At 30.5% G+C, this 21,400-nt stretch overlaps 2 protein-coding genes across 2 annotated transcripts; one reads left to right on the top strand and one right to left on the bottom strand.

The window, feature by feature from the left end:
• The first annotated feature begins 658 nt into the window (after nucleotides 1–658).
• Nucleotides 659–4,641, top strand: LOC113855348 (alcohol dehydrogenase). Its single transcript, XM_027486962.1, has 8 exons — nucleotides 659–1,156; nucleotides 1,481–1,616; nucleotides 1,759–1,828; nucleotides 1,909–2,002; nucleotides 2,204–2,417; nucleotides 2,865–3,006; nucleotides 3,392–3,562; nucleotides 4,093–4,641. The coding sequence occupies exons 1-8, from the start codon at nucleotides 859–861 to the stop codon at nucleotides 4,282–4,284; spliced, it is 1,317 nt and encodes a 438-aa protein (XP_027342763.1). The 5' UTR covers nucleotides 659–858; the 3' UTR covers nucleotides 4,285–4,641.
• Nucleotides 4,642–8,085: 3,444 nt separating this feature from the next.
• Nucleotides 8,086–15,561, bottom strand: LOC113854590 (DDT domain-containing protein DDB_G0282237-like). Its single transcript, XM_027485683.1, has 11 exons — nucleotides 15,430–15,561; nucleotides 14,219–14,372; nucleotides 13,834–14,006; nucleotides 12,115–12,533; nucleotides 11,844–11,922; nucleotides 11,118–11,464; nucleotides 10,510–10,949; nucleotides 10,246–10,408; nucleotides 10,004–10,165; nucleotides 9,836–9,924; nucleotides 8,086–8,681 (listed from the first exon to the last, which is right to left on the bottom strand). The coding sequence occupies exons 2-11, from the start codon at nucleotides 14,329–14,331 to the stop codon at nucleotides 8,531–8,533; spliced, it is 2,136 nt and encodes a 711-aa protein (XP_027341484.1). The 5' UTR covers nucleotides 14,332–14,372; nucleotides 15,430–15,561; the 3' UTR covers nucleotides 8,086–8,530.
• Nucleotides 15,562–21,400: the final 5,839 nt, after the last annotated feature.

Here is a 21,400-nt window from a genome sequence, read left to right as displayed (position 1 = left end):
TATCTATTTAAATAATTATCTTTCTAATAATCAAAGGACAAATTTAACATTTTACTATGTTAAATTTTTTTACAATTGAGAGATTCTTGTTCACATTGGAATAAATATGAATGTGAATAATTAAACATAAATTTAAAGACATATTTAGCAGATAGACCAGAATCAATTCAAAATTTGTAAAAGAAAATACAAAAATTTGTAAAAGAAAAATAAATTTCCTTCATTTAATTTATTTTTAAGATTGTTTTAAAAAAATATTTCGTAAGCATTTTTCATTAAAAAATTATATTTATTAGAATTCAAATACGAGTCTACAAGCTAAACTTGAAGAATTTTTGTAGTTAATCCATACTCTTTAGTATATTTATGATACTTTTATGTAATTAAAGTGATAAATATATTTTAACAAAAAAAATATTATTTTTAAATACATGAATACTGTGGTTAACAAAGTCAAAGTTTTATCTACTTTAAATTTAAAATTTTACAAAATTATGAATTTTTAATTCAATGATAAAAGACTAAAATTACACAATTTTTTTTATCAAATATAAATATTTCAGAATAAAATTTTTTGTTGTAAAAGTAAAAAGTAAAAATTATTATTTTTAAAAATATACGTTATTATACAAATAGGCAAGGGAATTGGCACTTGGGGGAGGTTGATGTAATATTTTAAGGCTGATTACACGGCACGATGACATGTAAAATTTGGATCTCTATCTACCTTGCTTGAGGTTTGGTGTTTCATATTGTAATTCATACGTAATAATCACAAATCAATCTTCATCGTCAACATACTTAGTTCTCGTAGGCTGTCGTGATCCATTCCACACCCCATCACATCAAATTCTCAGAATGGCCTCTGCTATAGTTCGCAGAAGCATCAGCCACTACTCCGCCAAGCTCCCTTTTGCTTCTTCTTGGTGTTTCAATCACCACCTTCTCTCTTCTCATTCCTCAATCCATATCCATAACCCTCTCTCTCAACAACATGTTCATGTTGTTTCCTCTTTTCATAGCGAAGCTGTTGGTGGTGGTGGACTTCCATCTTATATGCGTGGAGCTGTGTTCTGGGAAGCCAATAAGCCTCTCACCATCGAGGAATTCCAAATGCCTCGCCCCAAGGCCGGTGAAGTTCTCATCAAAACCAAAGGTATTTGATACCCCTTTAATTCTTCTGCATCCCCAACATTAATGGGAACAAGGGTCTTCCCCAAGATTCTTTTTTTTTTTTTTTAATTCCCCAAGATATGATTCTGATTTTGTGCTCTGGACAAGTCAACTGAGAAATGAAAAGAAGCAAAAAGAGAGAGAAAGAAACCTGCAATGCAAGTGGACAAGTTTTAAGATAGTAACCATTCTGAGTGATTATTTGGTCTTTGAATGTAATTAGCACGCTTCATAGTTTGAAAAAGTGTTAGGGTGTAATTTACTCACTATTCGGTCTAATTTGTCTGTTGTTATCGTTGTGATGTAGCCTGTGGAGTATGCCACTCTGATCTGCATGTTATGAAAGGTGAACTTCCATTTTCCAGTCCTTGTGTTGTGGGGCATGAGATTACTGGTGAAGTTGTTGAACACGGACCACTCTCTGATGCCAAAATCATAGAAAGGTGAAAGTTTTTGGAAATACAAAACTCTTTTACTGCTACATTTTTTAGTGGAACTGTTCTAGTCTGTTTACATGTGATGAAAATATGACTATTCTCGATAACAATGAAAAAGGAATGACAGTTATGCATCTCCATGTTTCAGGCTTCCAATTGGATCTCGAGTTGTGGGGGCCTTCATCATGCCTTGTGGCAACTGCTCCTACTGTTCCAAGGTAATATTGTAACTGATATTCCACTCTACATGTCACATGAATTCTGTTCATCCTTGATTTTGTTTCCTTATGGTACACAGGGCCATGATGATCTATGTGAGGCTTTCTTTGCCTATAACCGGGCCCAAGGAACCCTCTATGATGGTGAAACTCGACTCTTTCTTCGAAGCAATGGTTAGTATGATTTACCTATTATTTCAAACCTAACTATGATTATTGCTATTTTTTCTCCAGTTATGCATATAATTCCCATTTTTTTTCTACTATGGTATTTTATATTCAGCTGGGACAGATTTCAATGTTCTTCAAGTGTATTTATCCCTACTTGTTAAATCATTCATAAGTGGAACACTGACCGCTGTTTGCAATTTATAGGAAAACCAGTATTCATGTATAGTATGGGAGGGCTTGCTGAATACTGTGTTGTGCCAGCAAATGCATTGTCTGTATTACCTGCCTCTATGCCATACACCGAATCTGCAATTCTTGGATGTGCCGTTTTTACTGCTTATGGTGCTATGGCTCATGCGGCTAAAGTACGTCCTGGTGATTCTGTAGCTGTTATTGGAACTGGGGGTGTTGGTTCTAGGTAAATAAATCAAATTTTAAAAGATTTTTATGCTGTTAAATCTTCAATTAGCTGTGCCTACTGCCTTTTGCTGTTTTTGTTGCCTTGAATTAGCTTGCATGCTGTTGCACGTTGTAGTTGTCTTCAAATGATCTTAAGAACTCAATAAGAAAAAACAGAGTTTTTGTTTGTGGTACAGTATATTTTACTTTTCAGCCATATGATCATGCCTTATTGTTTGGAAATTTTAATAACCATTTTATTTACATTTATTATTACCATATGGCGAAGATTACTTTTGAATTGTTGAAAATTTACTGGGAACTATGCACTTAAGCGTCTGATATTATACAAAACTGAATATGTGCTAGCCACTTGGGAATTAGTAGATTTCCTTTGTTGACCATTTAGAAGAGCAAGTGGCTCTAATCAAATTGTTTTTCCTCTGAACTTTATCACCCATTCCAGTTGTTTGCAGATAGCTAGAGCATTTGGTGCCTCAGATATAATTGCTGTGGATGTTCAGGATAAAAAACTACAGAAAGCTAAGACATTTGGTGCTACTCACACTATAAATTCAGCAAAGGAAGACCCCATTGAAAAGATAATTGTATATGCATTTCTCTTTTGCCTCATTGTTTACATTTTCCCCGTATGTATGTATCATGAATCAGTCTTTGTTAGATGACTTCCATTAGAAAATTGTCAAAGCAAAAAGATCTTCAATGGCTCTAGCAAGACTGCTGCATTGGAAAATTTACAAAGGATATGCTGTGTATTTCAATATGTAAAAAGGAGGAGCGGCTCATTTATTACGTGTTTATATTAAGCTTGTATAATCTATGGTCTGTGTACTTTGCCAAATCACCTTTTTATGCTCTCACACACACACACTCTGCCTATTGGATCCTGACATGTTATTGGCTCAAACTGTCATGGCATCATTTTGTTCACTTTAGGAAGCACTTTTTTTAATTGTTTGCAATAATGCGTAGGAAATTACTGGTGGAAAGGGTGTTGATGTTGCTGTGGAAGCCTTGGGAAAACCACAGACATTTGCTCAATGCACACAAAGTGTGAAGGATGGGGGAAAAGCCGTGATGATTGGACTGGCACAAGCTGGTTCTTTAGGAGAGGTGGATATAAATCGGCTTGTTCGCAGAAAGGTGTGTTCCGTGTCCATCCTTAACTGTTATTATTATGACCGATACTCCCGCATGTAAGCACTACTTCCATTCGGATTGAATTTAAATTGTTTATTACGATTATAGTATATTATCGTTTGTTTTTCAGAGATTTTGGTTCTTTTTCCAATTTGTCCCCTTAATAGTCTTCCTCTTACTCTGGCCATGGCCAAGCCAACTTTAGGCTTTTAAGGACTAGGTTTTAGAAGTATTTGCCTTTACTTAAACAAAATGATTGAAGATAATCTTGTGGCTGAAATTATACACGCCTGTGGCCTCTTTGAAACCTAATTCAGTACAAAGGTGAAAAATTCATAGACTAAAAATATTTGTTAATGTTTGTTAATAACAAAAGTTTTCTAATTCAAGTGCTAAAACATTAAGGAGTGTATAGGACACACCTTAACAAAACCCTTTGTGTTCTATAATATTAAGGATTGTATATTTTCTTCCACATTTATTTAAAAGTAAAAACTCTTCATCTAAACATATTAAAATTCGTATTTGAGCAGATCCAAGTTATTGGCTCATATGGAGGCAGGGCTAGGCAAGATCTTCCAAAGTTAATTAGATTGGCAGAAACAGGTATCTTCAATCTTAGCCATGCTGTCTCTAGAACATATACCTTTGAGGAGGCAGACAAAGCATTTCAAGATCTCAACCAAGGAAGCATTGTTGGTCGAGCTGTGATTGAGATTGTGTGACCATAATTCCAAGCATTGCTTCTCTTCAGCAACAACTTTGCTTCTCACACACCCTACAAGGTTTATATGCTTTGGAGTTGCAATGTGTTGGTTCCCTGAGAACACATGTAAGTTTCTTCTGTGTTATGCTGTCCTGACAAAAGAAATAATTGGAGGGACATGAATAAAAAAATTGTTTTTGTGTGTCTCTTTGCTTCTAGCTCATGCAGTCAGACAGGTACACTACGGTTTCTGAATGCTCATCATTGGCTTGTCATAGAACAGATGAAAAAGTAGGAAAATAATGAAAAAGATAGACATGCTCCTTAATTTATTTATTTTTATCAACAGAAAAAAGATCACTGATGCTTCCAAAATAAATTCATGTCTCAAAGTTCACTTCTGATGAGGAACAAACTGGGTTATCCCTTTTTATAAAGGAGATTTAAAGGGGTTATAACTTCTATGTGGCGTTTTTCTTTTTCAGGATTGTTTTTGTTGAAAATTTTATGAGTAAAAAAATTACCAAAATTAAATAATTTGAACGTATACTTAGTTACTCTGTTAATTGATAATAGATATTGTAAAATGCTCCTTTGGACTTTTGGCAAATGAAAATATTATGTATCCAAATGTTTGGAGTGAAATATGGAAGAAATTATGTTGTTTGTATGAATAGAAATAAAATTAAGATAGTTAGAATTATTGTTTTATTTATTTGAATGACTAAAAGAGAGAGTAGAAATAAATAACTTGTATGAAAACTATACTAATTAAAAATAAATAAATTTAGCTTAATTTTTTTTAATTATAATATTTTCTTCTTAGTATAAAATTATGTATTTCTTTCTATGAAAAAGTATTTTTTAAATACTTAAAACAATAAAATTAAAATCCCAGCCTTGCTCCCATTTCATGCTTGTGAGGGATATTTTTTTAGTTGTGGATCTCAATTGGTTTTTTACCTTTTATATATATCCTTCATCCTTATTTTAAATCCAACTAAACAGTGATTTAAGTATTTACAATTTCACGGCCAAAGATAAAGTATTTGAAATTTGATACATATGCTAGCAGCTCAGTACAATTTTATTTTTTTTCATAACTTAATGCCTATTTATTTTTTGCTTTAAAAATTAATTTTCATATTTTCTAATAAGAGATAGAGTTAAATCAATTTTAAAACACATTTTAATTGTATGCAATGATCCAAAATAAATTATACTCAACTTAAAAACAATTAAATATTTACTATTTTTTGGTTAGAAATAAAGTAAGCAAGGCTGAAATGAAAGAGTTAAATTAAGAAAAAACAACTGTTTGCATTGCTTTATTTGTTTGTGGTGTTTTTATTCTTTTAATAATTTTATTCTTTTTGTATTTCTATCAATCCAAACATAAAAAACAAAGCGACATAACTTATCTGCAGTTTCATAACTCTTTTAGCATTATCTTCTGATAAAAATTAAAATTTTACTTCAATAATTTCCGTGATAATAATCGACTTTAAAATTAGCACATCTGTATTGAAGTACATATTATTAAAATAAAACTTTAATTCCAATTAATGAACAATACTGATACACAGTTCTACACCTGAGTTTTGTTTGAAAAAATATTTCTTTCTTAGTTTCATCAATGCAAATGTGTATAAATTTTACTGCATGTTCATTATTTCATTCATTATCCAAACTAGTGTTACTCACTTGGGAATTTGAAAACTGTTTTGTATGCAGTTTTCTTGGGTAGTTTGCCTTCTCAACAATAGATCATTCACTGTCAAAATTATAAGTCGATAGTTTTTCTGCTAACCAATAGTTCATTCATCGTCCAATAATCAACAGTCAATAGTTATATTAAAACTATCCAAAGTTCTTTACACGTTTCAAGGTCTGAGATTAGTTTCTCGCTCAAAAGTTACAACTCAAAATACTTATTTGTTTTTTTTTTTTTTTTTGGTTTAAAAAACACTCCTTCAAAATTAATAATCGTTAATTTCAATAATTGAAAATCTTCATAATCAGAAATAACTGGAGTATTGCGATGACCAAAATCTTGAAGTTCTTTTTATATTTTCAACATGCGAATAACTCAGTAATAATAGATTTCAATTCTTTATTCATCAGTAGTCACCCTCGAGCTCCAATAAACTTGTTGGACTTTACCTTCTTTAAAAATTATGTCAAAACACATACATAGTAATTTTCAACTACGTTGAGAAAAAGTCCAATTTACTGAATCGAATTCATAACTAATATTAAATTAATTTTAAAAATTTAAATTTATATTAAACTAATTTTTTATTAACTATATTTGTATAACCACTTTAATGTTTAAATTCACTTTCTAAAATTAAATTTTTTTTATCCAAATTTATATGTATAAAAGTACTACATTAATTTTATTGTAACTACATTTTATCATTAATATTTTTTTTATTAATTTTAATTCTTATAATTAAAATTAAATATCTAAAATAATATTTTAAAATATAATTATTATATTAAAGATATTAAAATATAAAAAATATTTTTAAATTAATTACTACTATTATTTTTATATTTATATTTATTTTTTAATTTTTAAAATATTATAACAATAATTTTTATTTTTATAGATTTTAATTTAAACTTTTAACATCAACTTTGTTTATTAAAAATAAGTTAAAAAATAATAAATATTTTATAAACTTCTATAAAATATAATATAATTAATAAATATTGTTAAAAATAATTTTAAATGTATTAATTTAATACAACATTACGCACAATAAATTAGTTTTATCTTAAAAATAAAATTTTACAAATCTATTGAAAATCAGTTTTAATTTAAAAATAATTTAATGTAAAACTAAATTTAAAACTAGTTTCAACAAAAATAAAATTTAAAATTAACTTTAAACTAAATTTAAATTTCAAAACTATTTTTAAATTAATTAAAAATAAAATAAAATAATTTAAAATTTAATTTATATAATTAATTTGTGTGATAAATAAATGATAAAAAGTAAAATATTTAAATATTTATTAATTTAATAAAATAAAAAATATATTATTAATAAATTAAAATATATACAAATATTCTCTTAATATATATTGTTAATTTTCTTTAAAAATCTAATAAGTTAGAATACTTGTACTCATATTTAATTTTTAATAAAACGTTAATGCCTAATAAATAAATAAATATATATATATATATATATATATATATATATATACAAATATAATGCTATATTAGTTATTATCAAAGTTAAATATTTTTAATTTAATAATTTAATAATAATATAAACAATATTTATAATATATTTTTACTAAATTTAAAATTGGTTATCAATTTTAAACAAAATCTATATTTTAAAAATAAATTTTAACCGATTTTCAAAAAATTAAAAAAAATTAATTTATAATCTAATCCATATAATTAGATTTTAAATAAATATAAATTAATTTTTAAAAAATCCAATCCATGCACCACTTTAAATTCAACTGCCCAATTTCAACCCAATAACAACATAAACAAAGGTAATAAAATAACAATATAATTCAATACTTAACTTTTCTATTTTATGTATCTTAAAATTTATATTAACTTGTAACTTGACAAAATAACAACAAAAATAATATTACAATCTCATCACGTTGTAGAACATAATAATAACCATGAGTAGGGATATCAATGGAAGGGGTCAAGCGCAGGTAATGCTTGCTCTGAATGACTGTATTTGTTTCCATCTATATTTAGTATCCATGCAATTAAACGCCAATTAAATTAGATTAACAAATTAAATTAACCTCATCTAATGAAGAGCTTCAGTTGTTTGACAACCATGGTCTCGACCAGTGGCCATTCCTTCCCAAAGAGATTCCCTTAAGAGATTCCGGTGAGTTGCTTCTATGTAAAGAAAACTCAGACACTAGAAGCAATCATCTCAGTAATCCTCTACCAGTCATTTGAAATCCCAACTCCAAATTATGTTATTTATAGTACAGCAATAACTTATCCTTACTACCATGTTCATCAATAAAAGAAGAGGGAGTAAAAGTCCTACTCTTTTACCAGTTTTCTGCTATTATTGAAGAATTGTATATGTCATGTACAAAATTTCAGAAACAAGCATACACACATGCTTGTCCATCATCCAAAAATGGAACGTAAAATTAATCCCTATTACTGTCAAGGCTGTGTATCAACTCTCAACTTGAAAGTTCCAGGATTAACCAGTGTGAAGGTTAACTTATACCGTGTTTCTCCCTTGCACCACCTACTACTCTTCTTTCCACTTGTTAACGTATCTGAGGAAAGCATTGGCAGGGTTCTGCCTAGGAGGAGCTCGAACTCGAGTAGATCTTCGAAGCACAGACTCATCCATTGCAATCTTGTGCATCAAGTCCTTCGATCTTTTCTGGAGTTCTGAGCTGTAAATAAACAAATAAAAGGAAGGTTTGATTATAAATTTGGTCCATTTACTTGAAATTGTTTTATCTTTGAGTCCGTATAAGAAAAAAAATATCTTACATTTTGATCCATAAATGAAAAGTCATTTATAAAACTGTCCTTGCCGTCAATCAAAGTTAAAACAGTATCAAATTTAGTCCTTAGACACAGTTTTTTATTTTAATCCCTATACTTGCAGTCTTGCACTTTATCTTGGTCGCTACATTAAAAAAAAGTATACCTTAATCCCTAAACATGACATCGTTTTTCATTTTGGTCTCTACATGAAAAATACACGCTACTAAATTGTAATTTTCATATAGGAACCAAAATATAGAATTTTTTCATATAATGACAAATTATAATTTATCCTAAAAGCAATGAATCTCAAAAGGCAAGGGGGAAAATGATTAAAAAGTAAAATCTCAACAATTAAATTTAATAAAGTGAACATGGAAGCAGCTTTAAATCTTCACTCTTCCAGAAGTTTCAAAAATATTCTAATCTAATTCAAATGTTTGTCAGATAAACTACTAAAAATTGGTACTGCTGACACGAATTTAAACCCCAAAATATAAATCATAATTTTTTTTGGGTAAAATACTAGTGTTATATTCCATAGTTTCTCTGCACCTGTATTCAATCACTCAACTCTCCTCTCCACCACTTTCTCTTAATTTCACATGGTTATGTGTGTTTACATTCTTGTATACAGGTAAAGATAGTTCAATTAATCACAGCATCTAATTCGTAAACAAGAATGATGGAAATCATGTTATGAATTCAATCATGGATGGTCATCAATATAACCACATTCATATAAAAATTTTAGTATATCATGTTTCATGTGAGCCACAGCCAACAACTCCAGAATATTGCTTATCCCAACTTCAGGATCTTCCTACACAAGTAGAACATTAAAAAACTTATATCTAAGATCACACATGTAACATCAATTTTCTGATTTTCTGCTTTCTCTATTTATATCCACTTACAGTATAGATACCTTAGAAGCATATTTGGATGTTGGACTACAAGTCTTCTAAAGTATGCATCAAAATAACTTAAGTACTATGTATATAGAAAACAAGGCCAGAAAAAGCTATATAGGTGCTGAAAATCAAATCTAACTCACCATATTCTACTATAATATTTTTCCAGTTGCTTTCGCAGTGCCCTTTCCCGTTCACCCTTGCAATTCAGTGAACCCATCAATGCATCAAGCTATTCAAGCAAGCCAACAGAAAATTAGTAAAGGAAAATGTCAAAACTGCAAATATAGCTTGCTATGCTCATCTTGTACCTCTTCCTTGCTGCTGTAGTATCCCCACTCCTTGAAGTCACAGCTTTCAACAAATATTCTCCCATCACGACGGAACCACCAATACCTATTGTAATCTCTGTCCTTACCTAATGGACTTCTACGAATAAATCGTTTCTCCATCTCTCGTTCAAAATATTCTCTCTGTACAATAGACAAAACAAAGTCAATAAAGCATCTACCTAAACAACAGACAACAATCTAAACAGGGAGATAGGCAGCACCCTCTGTTCTTTATTATTCTTCTCTGATGGATCCTTGTCACCCTTCAACTGTTTTAGTAATTCCTTTCTGGATAATTCTTTTCCATTTTCTGTTGGTTCTTTCAGCTCTGAATTCAGCTTCTTGGGTGACTTTTTTGAAGCAGGATTTGAATGCTTGATCCCACTACAAAATAATTTTTAAAAGAAAATGAAGTGTAATGTAATAACCACAAAACAGAAGAATGTATTTTGTTGGAGGTTTGTGAGTGTACGATAAAATCTAACCTTCTATCTAATGGATTGTTTTGCTTGGACAATTCTATCTCTACATTTCTTTTCTTATCCATGTCTCCATTTTGTATCCCATGATCATTGTTTGTTAAGACATTGGCATTGTTCAGATGCCCATCCTCAAATCCATTGCTTTTGGACTCAGCTTTTAACCTCTCCTTTTTTTCTCTTCTCCTCCTACCATCTTCCAATGCCTCTTCCCTTCTAGTGGCCCCAAGTGCCTGCCGCTGTTCAATAAACTCGTCCAACTTTTCCCTGAAAATTGCAGTTCCAAGGGCTCGATTGACCAATTCACCTAAGATTTCTAATTTCACATTGGCATCTACAAGACCATAATGTCCCCTTTTTATAGTTGCTTCATAGTTCTGTAGCTCAGGAACATTGATCATTTCTAGAAAATCACATAAATATTCTGTCCAATTAATCAATGTAATCTGAAAATAAAAATGAATGAGATATTGCCATATCAGAAAGAATGATGGAATAAGCAATAAACAAGTTATGAAGGATACCAGATATAGCAAGGAGAAATATTATTCTAGAACAAGCCATATCTATTGCTGATACTAACAAAAAGAAACTTATGCAAGTGAGATGGTAACCTTCGACTTCAACTTTCGTTTCTTTACAGCTGAAGAGTATTCATTGTCATCTTTCATGAGAATTCGAAAAAGTGCTGCATGAGATTCCACTAGGAGAACCACATTGCTATCCTTATGGCAGATAGCATTTTCAAAATCTTCTAGAGAGTAGGGCCACAGGTGCAACAGTTTGCTAAAAGAAGAACAAAATTCCCAAACCATTAAAAGATCCCCTACACAACACATTGGAACATTAAAGTCTCTTGATGGAGAAGGCCGATCAGTGAAAACAGGATCATCTGGACTAGGCTTCACCAATAGATCATCAATGGGGTATTTGATTGGTTCTTCCATGTATAGGCCATTTTCTGGAAAATTTGAGTTACAACCACCTTTTAGATAAAACTAAATTCACAAGGGAAAGGGGGTTCAAGGTTTTTTGTTCTTTTTAAAGAGATTTTATGTGTAATGATAGCTATATGACATAGAGAAAAAATATATATATCAAATAGTTGTAATTTATAAAACATAAGAGAGGAATGCTATTTAGTTAGATACGCAACAAGAAGAGATGCACCTCCAAATCATCCAATTACAACAAAATAGAGACCAAGAGAAGATAGAGAGGAAAAATGAATTTCAGAACTCCAGGTCATATCAAATAGTATTTGACAAGGAAACAATTAAATTAAAGGATAAAATCTAATCAACATGCAGCAAAAAATTGTTTCAGTATTTGCGCTCTACCTTTTTCTTGGGCAGAATGATTGATTTGCACACCATCCAATTTCTTCCTTTTAAAGTTATCAGTATCCTTCGTTGATTCCTAAACATTATAAATTTAGGACAGAAAATGTGATACAATTCGTTAACAAAAGAAACAAATCATAAAAGTCATATATTATTAGAATATCTAACCCATGTTCTTGTACTGATTCTATGTTATTTATCAATAATATTATATTCTTATAGGAAAGCAGAAAAGAACCAGAAACTATCATATTTCCCTTCTATCTACCTCATTTTTCCTTTTCTTGGAGCAAACTACAAGTCCATCTTTGAAAAAAAACCTTCCTCTTAACACCTCAGGAACATCAGTTGATATTCCATGATTTTTTGCCAGTTCATCATGTAAAACCCAAGGGGCATTCCGATATGTAGATTCCCGAATAAAAGACTTCAAAATATTTCTACTAAGAAGTGGTTTCTTTTGCACCAAATCTTCTGCACGAACTTCCTCTTTTTCACTTATATTCTTGTTTTTGTCGAGCCAGGCTACCTCATAACAGACTTTACCAACTCCTTTCTTGATGACTTTTAATATTTTGCATGGACATACTCCATCATCCTTTTTCCCATATAGTTCAGCACCCACAAACAAACATTCCTGCAACTTTTCAGCAATGGAATCAGCTAGATCCTTCAAAGGGAGCATACCTGCAAAATCAAAAGATCACTAATCAGTCCAGTACAAAAATGAAAAATAATACAATCTTTTATATGAAAAGCAAATTATTGTACAATCAAACATGAATGTATGGCCAGCATGTGTCCCAAGACTCCCAACAACACTTTATGTAGCAATTCTTAAACAAGCATGGTTTTTGTAGTCTCCAAGTTTCTCAGAAGCATTTCTTTTATTATTTTTCCTAACTTTTCACAAAACACAAATTTAAGGAGTCTTAATACCATATAAGTTGTGCTATTACTTAACCACTTCAATTCAATCTTTGCAAGTGCTGCCAGCATTATTATTCTACTAGTCTGTTTAATATAATATAATGAATATAAATCTATGATATATCTCAGATATAAGAAGAATAATCAAAATATCAGCACTCATAATTCCAAGGACTTCTTTAAGGAAAACCAAAATTCTTTTATATCCATCAATAAGATGAACCTAGAGCACAATTTCATTTGCTGAACAGTATTTTATAGCCAAAAGTTAGGACTTTCTGTGATAGCTCACAATTGAATCCATGTGTCAAAAAAGATACATCAAAACTGAAAATCTAACAGTCTCAATGTCAATAGAAGCAGGCATATAAACATTAAGGTCATTATGCTGGTGGAAATACATGAACATGCTTCATGTCTTAACAAATTTGTATGACTTGTTTAACCATATGCACAGTAATCTATTAATGCAATCAAATATCAACTACTTAGTCAAAGCCATATCATCATCTTCAATCTGGTCATCAGAGGTCAGGAAACAGAGGACCCAGTGTATCATATCAGAGGTACTATATGTAATGAATTATAAGTTGAACCTTTTGGTAGACACTAGACAACCACACATCCAGACCAAATAGGTAGTACAAACATCAGGGCAGGATAAAAGTCCAAAGCTACTTTTGTCCCTTTTTTGAATGCCATTATTGAATCAAAATAAAATCAAATTTTGGTCCAGCTGTTCATGTTAGAGATGACATACCTAGAATTCAATAGTCCTACTGTGGGATTCAATGTAAATTACATTTCCTAAATAAATATAACTTCACATACATCATACTTTCTGAAACAGGCATCTATACAATGTATGTTAACCCTCTACATTAATCACCACACATTATCACAAAGTTAGCAGATTCAACAGAAGTCCGAAACAAATGACTGCTGAAAACACTAGAATTACTCTCACAGAAAAAAAAAAAAAGAAAGAAATATCCACAACTATAAATAAAGAGAAGGTAAAAACAGATGTGCATCACTGTATCAACATATGTCTTACTGTACTGAATAATCCTTAAAGCAGAAGTCATTAATTCTTTAGGAAACTGTTGAACTTTCTCATTGGCACGTTGTTCAGAAACCAAAGCCTCTTCATAAGTCAAGCCATTTTTTCTAGTGACTTTACACATCCAAATCCTCTGGCGGTATAGATTCAAACGTTTCAAATAATCACTACTTGATGTTAAGGATCCATTTTCCACTCAATGCTGGGACCAAGCATGGAATGCCGAAGACATGTATTATCAATGAACTTTGTAGCAACTAGCCTAAGATGCAAAATTACACAAAGCAATCTAAAGTTTTTACCACTTTCCCATTAAAGACAATCAAAAAGCAATAATGCCAACAGTAAAAAAAAAAAAATAGATGAGTTCACAGGATACTGATATTCTCGGAATATTTCTTTTGTAAAACGAATTTGATAAACATGCTCTTCCAGCTTCAAATCCTCAGGAGGCTCAGCCAAGGCAAAAGGCTTTCTACTTAAAATAGGCATTGAGAAAGAACCTCAGCTCTTGTCAAACAGAGACATGCACCCTGCATTGAGAATTTGACACAGCAGAAACCGTTCAGTGGCATGGTCTTAGCAGTTCCATAAATTAGAAGAAATGAAAAAGGGAAATAAACAGCTCCTGAACAAGCTGAGCAACCACAGTACAGAAGCCAGTCAAATAATCATCTAAATTAATTTTAAGAAAGCTGTAAAATCTGTGACTTTTTATTATGAAAACAAAAATTGTCTTAATTTTCTATTTGGTCTCCTTCATTGATCACTGGGAGCTTAAAAACTAAAGAAATGAAAATGTACGTCCAGTTTACCCCCAAAAGAAGCAGATACACTTTCACTCGCTTAAACATGCTTTAAACTGCATCATCACAACCTCTCATGTTATTCAAACTCATTCATCAAAGCTACAAATCTCAGAAGCCCAAACCCTAAGAAACTCCCAGAAACCAAAAAATTGACAATCAACAGCAAGCAAAACGAACCTACAAAGATCTCTAGGACAGTTGAAAGACAGCATCACGAAAACCCAGTCTAACACCAACGCAACGATCTAAAAATGCAACAAAGGTTCATACGAAACCCCAATACCTTCATTTCCAACACCCCAAAAAAAAAAAGGAAAACAAGACAAATACAAATATTTCATTTTTTGATAAATGCACACTGCGTAAAGCCCTACATTGAAAATCAAAACGCGAAACCTTACACAGTCCGAAGAAACCCAAACGCAAGAGAATAAAAAGGAAACCCTAGAATGCGACTCTTTTGGGGATCTCAAAACGCGTAAACTCCTGGGGTACCAAAATATGGAAACGCCACGACAAAACGCGGCACCGAATATCCAAAACGCAAACAACGAAGGGAACAAAGGCGGCGGCACACACTCACCAGAAAAAACCGAAACGAAAAAAGAAGAGAAAATGTGGAATCGCAGAAAAACCTCGGTTCCCGCCACAACCAAATGGTAACAGTTGAAAATAAAGTAAATTAAAAAAAAAGCAAAAAGTTGAAGGGCGAGAGAGTGTGTGTGAATTGTGAGTGGGGATGGGAAGAGAGAGAGAGAAAGAGAGAGAGAGAGGATCTTACAGTGAAGAAGTTGGTGAATGTTTGAAACGAGAGGCGAGAGTTGTGTTGTGTCTTCGTTTTGTATATTCTGAGTTCCAAGCGAAGAAGTTTCTCACGTTTTCTCTTTCTCTCCCTCCTTATGTGTGGGAAAGTACTAACACCATTTGCATTTTTTTCTAATATAAATAACAAAATTGCTATTGTGTCCCGTGCTAATTTAATATTGTGGTCTTCAACTTGGACACGTGTTTATTCTTGCAACACCTCGCAATGCAATTCAAATTTCATCCCCCTCTTTATTTTTTCATTTCACTACACTCTCGCTTCAGCCCTATAAATTACTGGGATTCACTTCTTTTTTTATCTTTTACTATTTTTATTTTTTATATTTTATAATATCTTAACTTAATTCTTCACATTTAGAGCGACTATATATCACGTCGTCTATGCTAAAAATCAATTTACTAACATCCTTTTCTATATTCGATCTTAGTTTTACTGTAATCGATATTATTTTTTATAAATAATATAAAAATATTTTTAAAATAAATTTTACTATTTTTTTAATTTTTATCATGTGTCATTTGATACACATTTAAAAATCTATTTATATATTAATTTTTAAACTTATGTCTTAGATTATCTAATAAAAAATTATATTATATATATATAAAGAAAATATTAATAAACTAAACACTTGTGTTAACATCAATTCTAAAGCTGAAGTTTAAGTATAAAAAAGTAATATATTTTTGTTTAAATAAAAAATTACTGTTTTTATTTTTTAAAATTTTAAATTTTAAAAATTGAGGTTAAAAATTCATAAATTAAATAATGCAATACAAAATTTTCTATTATTGATAATGCATTTTTTTTTTTTCTAAATCACGTATATTCTCCAGTGAAAACATTTCTCTTACCATTAATTCATTGTTTAATATCAAAAGGTACCAATTAGAGAAAAGATAGAGAATAGTGTGAAGTTTATGAAGCATTTTTAAAGAGATTCGGCGACAAAGATAGTATTAATAATATAAATTTTCATTTAGAAATAAAATTATGTTTGAAAAAAAAATTATAATTATATAACTTTTTTTTTACACCATGAATCAATTAAAAATCATTTAGAATATGAATTTAAAAATATTTGTGAAAGAGGTTAATAAATTTTAATTACATCACAGTTCATAATTAATTAAGAATATAAAACATGCTTAACATTTAATTATAATTAAATATTTTTTATCACATGTATCATCTACTAAAGATAATTATTCGAGACAGCGATTACTGTGAGTATTAAAAGTTGTTTTAAATCTGAAAATATAATTTATTGCATTTAATAATATAATTTATAATAAATATTCTTAATCTAATATCAATTCTTTAACAAGTATTAATTATATGTGTTAATATAAAAGATTAATAGAATTCTCTAGAAAATGAGGCTCCGACTACAGCTGAGTCTGACGGGCCTACGACAGTCTGAGGGAGGAGGATGCTACTTTCGGCCGTATTCGCAGTTTTAGGATGGGAACTGCAAACCATTCATTCCACTGTTGATAGGCTATCCAAAGGCCCATTCGCTTCATATTCCAGAAATTAGGATTTATTTCAATTATTTCACCACATAAATAATTTTATTTCAGGTGCAGTGATAAAATTAAATAATTATATTGAAAATTTTATTAATTCAATTGAGATGGATTTATTTAGTTCATAACTTAACTTGGACTAATTTGAGAGGAATTATATAGTGGCGGATCTAGAACACTATATCAGCAGGGATGATTTAATCAAAATACATGAGTCTTTTTTACATGCATGATATACCAATGTATTTCTTGTAGCTATGACTAAGAAATAGTGGTGCATATCTAATGTTTACGTGCACTTTTTCCTACTTCTCTAAAAATTTGCACAAATTGGGCCATAAATTCAAATTAATGGAAGAAAAGGCACAAAACAACGTAACTTGCTTGCAGGCAAAAAGAAAGAGCTGTGGAAGGTGCAGATCAAAGAAAGAAGAATGAACGAATGAGTGGTTAGTTTCAGCAAAGAAGGCTAATAGATCATCTGATTTGCAATAACTTGGTTATTGGCCAGTTAACTTGAGATCATGGAAAGTTTTTTTTTTAATGCATGGTTTACGAAAGGAAACCGTTTATGCATATCTTACAGTTTTGTAAAGATTTTGAACACACATATGGGTTGAGGTACGTTTGGTATACTTTAGTTTTTTTACTGATATGTAATATAATAATGTGTATATCCTATGCTGAAGTTATCATATTAAATAAAAAAAAATTAACACGTGTAAGAATCAACAAGCTTAAAAGGGAAAAGAAAAAGAAATCACAGACGCATAACATAAAATATATATTTAACGAAAAGAGTTAATTTTGATTATACGATCATAAATAGACAATCGGTAGAGTTTTAATTAATTTTAACTGTAGCTATATCTACTTTAATTATACAGTTCTCTTCTATATATAAGATAAATTTATGGTGCTATTTTAGTAAGTGTAAATATAAAGTAAGTTTTTAGTTTAACGAGTTTAAAATTATAAAGATAAAGAGACCTAACGAGTTTAATTATATTTTAATTAAATGGATTTAGAATTATTAAAACAAGAGGTGCAAGATTAATTTATCATTTTTGTTTTTGCAAAGATAAAAAAGTACACATGTCCATCTTCATGGGTGATTGATAATATAATAACAGTGACTTTGAATAATTCTTTAAACAAACACTTATTAAAATTAAATTATCCATCTGAAATTTTTTAAAACTTCTTTCATTCACTTCTTTGTAAGTTTGAAATCATATGTTAATTTTAATAACTATAAAAGAAACTTAATTTATTTTTTATTAAAACATAAATGTTTTTTATAATTGACATTTATTATATTAAAAAAATTTATATTTGAATCCTTACATCAGTTCATTATATTTTGATTTCTTTTATTTTAATAATATTAAAAATTAAATTAAAATTTATATAAAAAAACAAGGACTAAAGTGTAATAAAAATTTTATATGACAATAAATATGTTCTTTTAGTATAAAGATAGATGAATTTCGCATGTAGTGACTAAACATGTATTTGATGTAACATTTATTTTCTTTCTAATTATTTTTTAATTTATAAATATTTATTGGAAAATTTGTTTTACCTAATTTAAAATTTAAATGCTTGAAATGCTCTTCATACCTGGCTTCTTTTGTCGTAGCAGCACAGTACTGCTATTACTTTGCCCTTTGACTTGAAAGAATCTTTTAAATTTGATTGAAGAGAATAGTATATTTGTACTTTGATATTTCACATGAAGCCGAAGCTTTCATTCTTCCATTGTTTACTGTAACGATATACAATTGCATCAGAGAGTTAAAGCTGGCACGTGATGTGAAATTCAATTGCTTTTATATCAATGCCACTTGTTGTTTTTATCCCCTACATTGCCTAATGCTTATTAGATCTCCCAGTACTTTTTGCCTTCACTGTATTTCCTTTATGATGTAGTAATAAGATGAACTCACATTCTCGATCACTAATATTTGCAGATTTTATTGTTTATCATGGAGATATATGATGTCATGATCTGACTCTTTATATTTTATTGTTGATATTATATATTTATTATAAAAATTATTGACACTGATAAAAAATAAAAAAACATTTTAAATAAACTCTTCATAAGCTGTTTGAAACACACAAATTATACAAATCCTGCTGTGTAGAATAGTAGGTACTTGTGAGACATTAAATGGGATAAGAGCTTGAATCATGAAAATGTTGAGAATTCTGGGAAAAGAAAAGGGTCCAATGTGTTGATGATTTACAATATTTTGAGCCTATTGCAGCAGTGGCTAAAAAGCTGCTGCTTAAAATCAAATGAAAAAACTATTACTTTTTTAAAAAACAAAAACTATTTTGCAACAATTTTCTGATTATAGTAGTTTAAGACAGTGCCTTTTCTTTAGACAAATGTTTGATATGAGCAAAGCAGCCACAGTGCCATACTTACCCGGGTGGTGGTAAAAATTGAGAGGCAAGGGAAAAGAGGGAGCCGGGAATCTTGCTATGGCATTTTTGGCCAACTACCTAGCTTTTCAAACATTCATATTAATTTTGAATTTTTGACCCAACTTTTTCTTGGGATCCTTTTCTGTTCATCCATTATCGTTTGTCATATTTATAATCATTACTAATGACACATGATGTCTGTTGTGTCTAGCTATAGGTAATATTGAGTGCCCATTCAATCGGCAAAAACACACATATATACATACAAACACAAAACGCTATTCTCACCTAATTATATCTTCTCACTCAACCAAATCGGAATTGGGTTCGAATAGATTTGACATTGAAGAAACACGTTAGTAGTATGTATGTCATGGCACGTACTTTGCCAAGACTTAGCTAATCATATATTCTGCTATATGCATATATTTTATTAAGGCGTGGTTTATGATTTAGAACCAAAATATTAGTCTAAACTGTTTATAAAGGCGACAATGAATGCATGATAAATAAGGCAATTATATAAACCAAGTGTTCTCGTCATACGGGTATGGTTGCTAATTGAGATAAAAACAAATACGTAAATATTATAAAGGGAAAGTTGCGCATGGGTAATGAACATTGACCGGAATCTTGTTTGCTTTCGAGTTTTATGCCGTGCAAATATGGGTCAGCGACTTAGTGAGAGCATTATTGACCTGCCTCAAAGAAAACCAGAGAGAAGAGTGATTTTCATAATTTAGCAGCGGCCAAACAATTGGTGGCTGTGCCCGTGACCCTCTTGCGTTGTTTTGTTATAATTTAGTCTAGTTGACTAATGCTTGATTATGTCCACATCACCAACAAAACAGCACAAAAATTACCTAATGTTCAAGACTTTCTGTGATGTCCTGACATGCATGTAGCTAATTTTAAAGTCAAAGCTAATTACTGATAAAAATTAAAAGCAAAATATTTGACACGAATCACTAGCAAAATAATATGCTACAACAAGAAACATCTTGAACTTACATCTTATTTTAGAACTTTCATAATTATGTAAATTGGATGAAGATAATTTATTAAACAATATGATAAGGGTGCTATGGGTAAAAAGTAAAAGCATGTGTGTTGAATAGTAGGAGTTGCCTCTTCCAATTCATTGACCGGATCATATTGTGAAAGCTGCTCGGTAAAAACAAGGCCGGGCCACCTCAGATGGTCCAAAGTATTACTAATCTTAAAGTTCTCAAATACCCATGTGGTGACTGCTACAAGCATAAACAACAGATGAAAGTATACCGGAAAAAAAAAAACAGATGGAGAAAAAAGAAGAAAATATAAAAAACAGAAGTCCCAAAAAGTATAAAAGAAATCATTGTTATTTATGTTTTATAAAAAAAACGATGATATATGTAGCAATTGGTTGGTTGATGATTTGGATTCTTTTGTCTTAAAGGGCAGCGTGTGGCCCATAAATGATTGACCCTAAATACGGACCTATGATATGATATGATACCATGTCCTGTTTTGTTTTATAGTATTTCTGGCCGACAATTATCTACAGATCAAAGTGACAAACTTTTCTTAATGCCTCATGTGAAATCGACCTACTGAATCAACGCCACACACTACTCCTCCCTGTGTGTCTCCCAAAACACCGTGCTCAAATTCCATTTTTCAAAACAATCGCACCAAATTCGAGTAAGTTAATCTCAATCTCTTGTAATATTCTTTTCCTTTTATTTTCACGAATTATAATCGTCACCTTAATCTGCCATGATCCAGCGCACAAATAACCAACAGCAATTTGCAAGAGATGTGAAGAAAGAGAGCCCTTATTGAAATTTTATTTGTTTCTTTTTGCCCAAACTTTTTTTTGTTAGAAAATTGAAAATTGATTTTCAGTATCATTTCATCAGACCATTACCACCGTCATCATCCTATATAACAAAGATAACACCACCCTCAGTGGTGGGATT

Source organism: Abrus precatorius, unplaced genomic scaffold, assembly GCF_003935025.1.
Source record: "Abrus precatorius isolate BTA unplaced genomic scaffold, Abrus_2018 Scaffold11, whole genome shotgun sequence".
Lineage (NCBI taxonomy): Eukaryota > Viridiplantae > Streptophyta > Magnoliopsida > Fabales > Fabaceae > Abrus > Abrus precatorius.
The sequence above is the reverse complement of the archived record's forward strand: the minus strand, read 5'-3'. Positions and strand labels throughout refer to the sequence as shown.

Excerpts from the sequence above, each read along its gene's own strand:
- LOC113855348 (XM_027486962.1), top strand. The coding sequence starts at position 859 with ATGGCCTCTGCTATAGTTCGCAGAAGCATCAGCCACTACTCCGCCAAG. Across the intron at positions 2,418-2,864 it reads ACTGGGGGTGTTGGTTCTAG|TTGTTTGCAGATAGCTAGAG; the intron begins GTAAATAAATCA and ends CACCCATTCCAG. Across the intron at positions 3,007-3,391 it reads ACCCCATTGAAAAGATAATT|GAAATTACTGGTGGAAAGGG; the intron begins GTATATGCATTT and ends AATAATGCGTAG.
- LOC113854590 (XM_027485683.1), bottom strand. The coding sequence starts at position 14,331 with ATGCCTATTTTAAGTAGAAAGCCTTTTGCCTTGGCTGAGCCTCCTGAG. Across the intron at positions 12,534-13,833 it reads TTTAAGGATTATTCAGTACA|GTATGCTCCCTTTGAAGGAT; the intron begins GTAAGACATATG and ends TTGATTTTGCAG. Across the intron at positions 8,682-9,835 it reads AAATATTATAGTAGAATATG|CTCAGAACTCCAGAAAAGAT; the intron begins GTGAGTTAGATT and ends GTTTATTTACAG.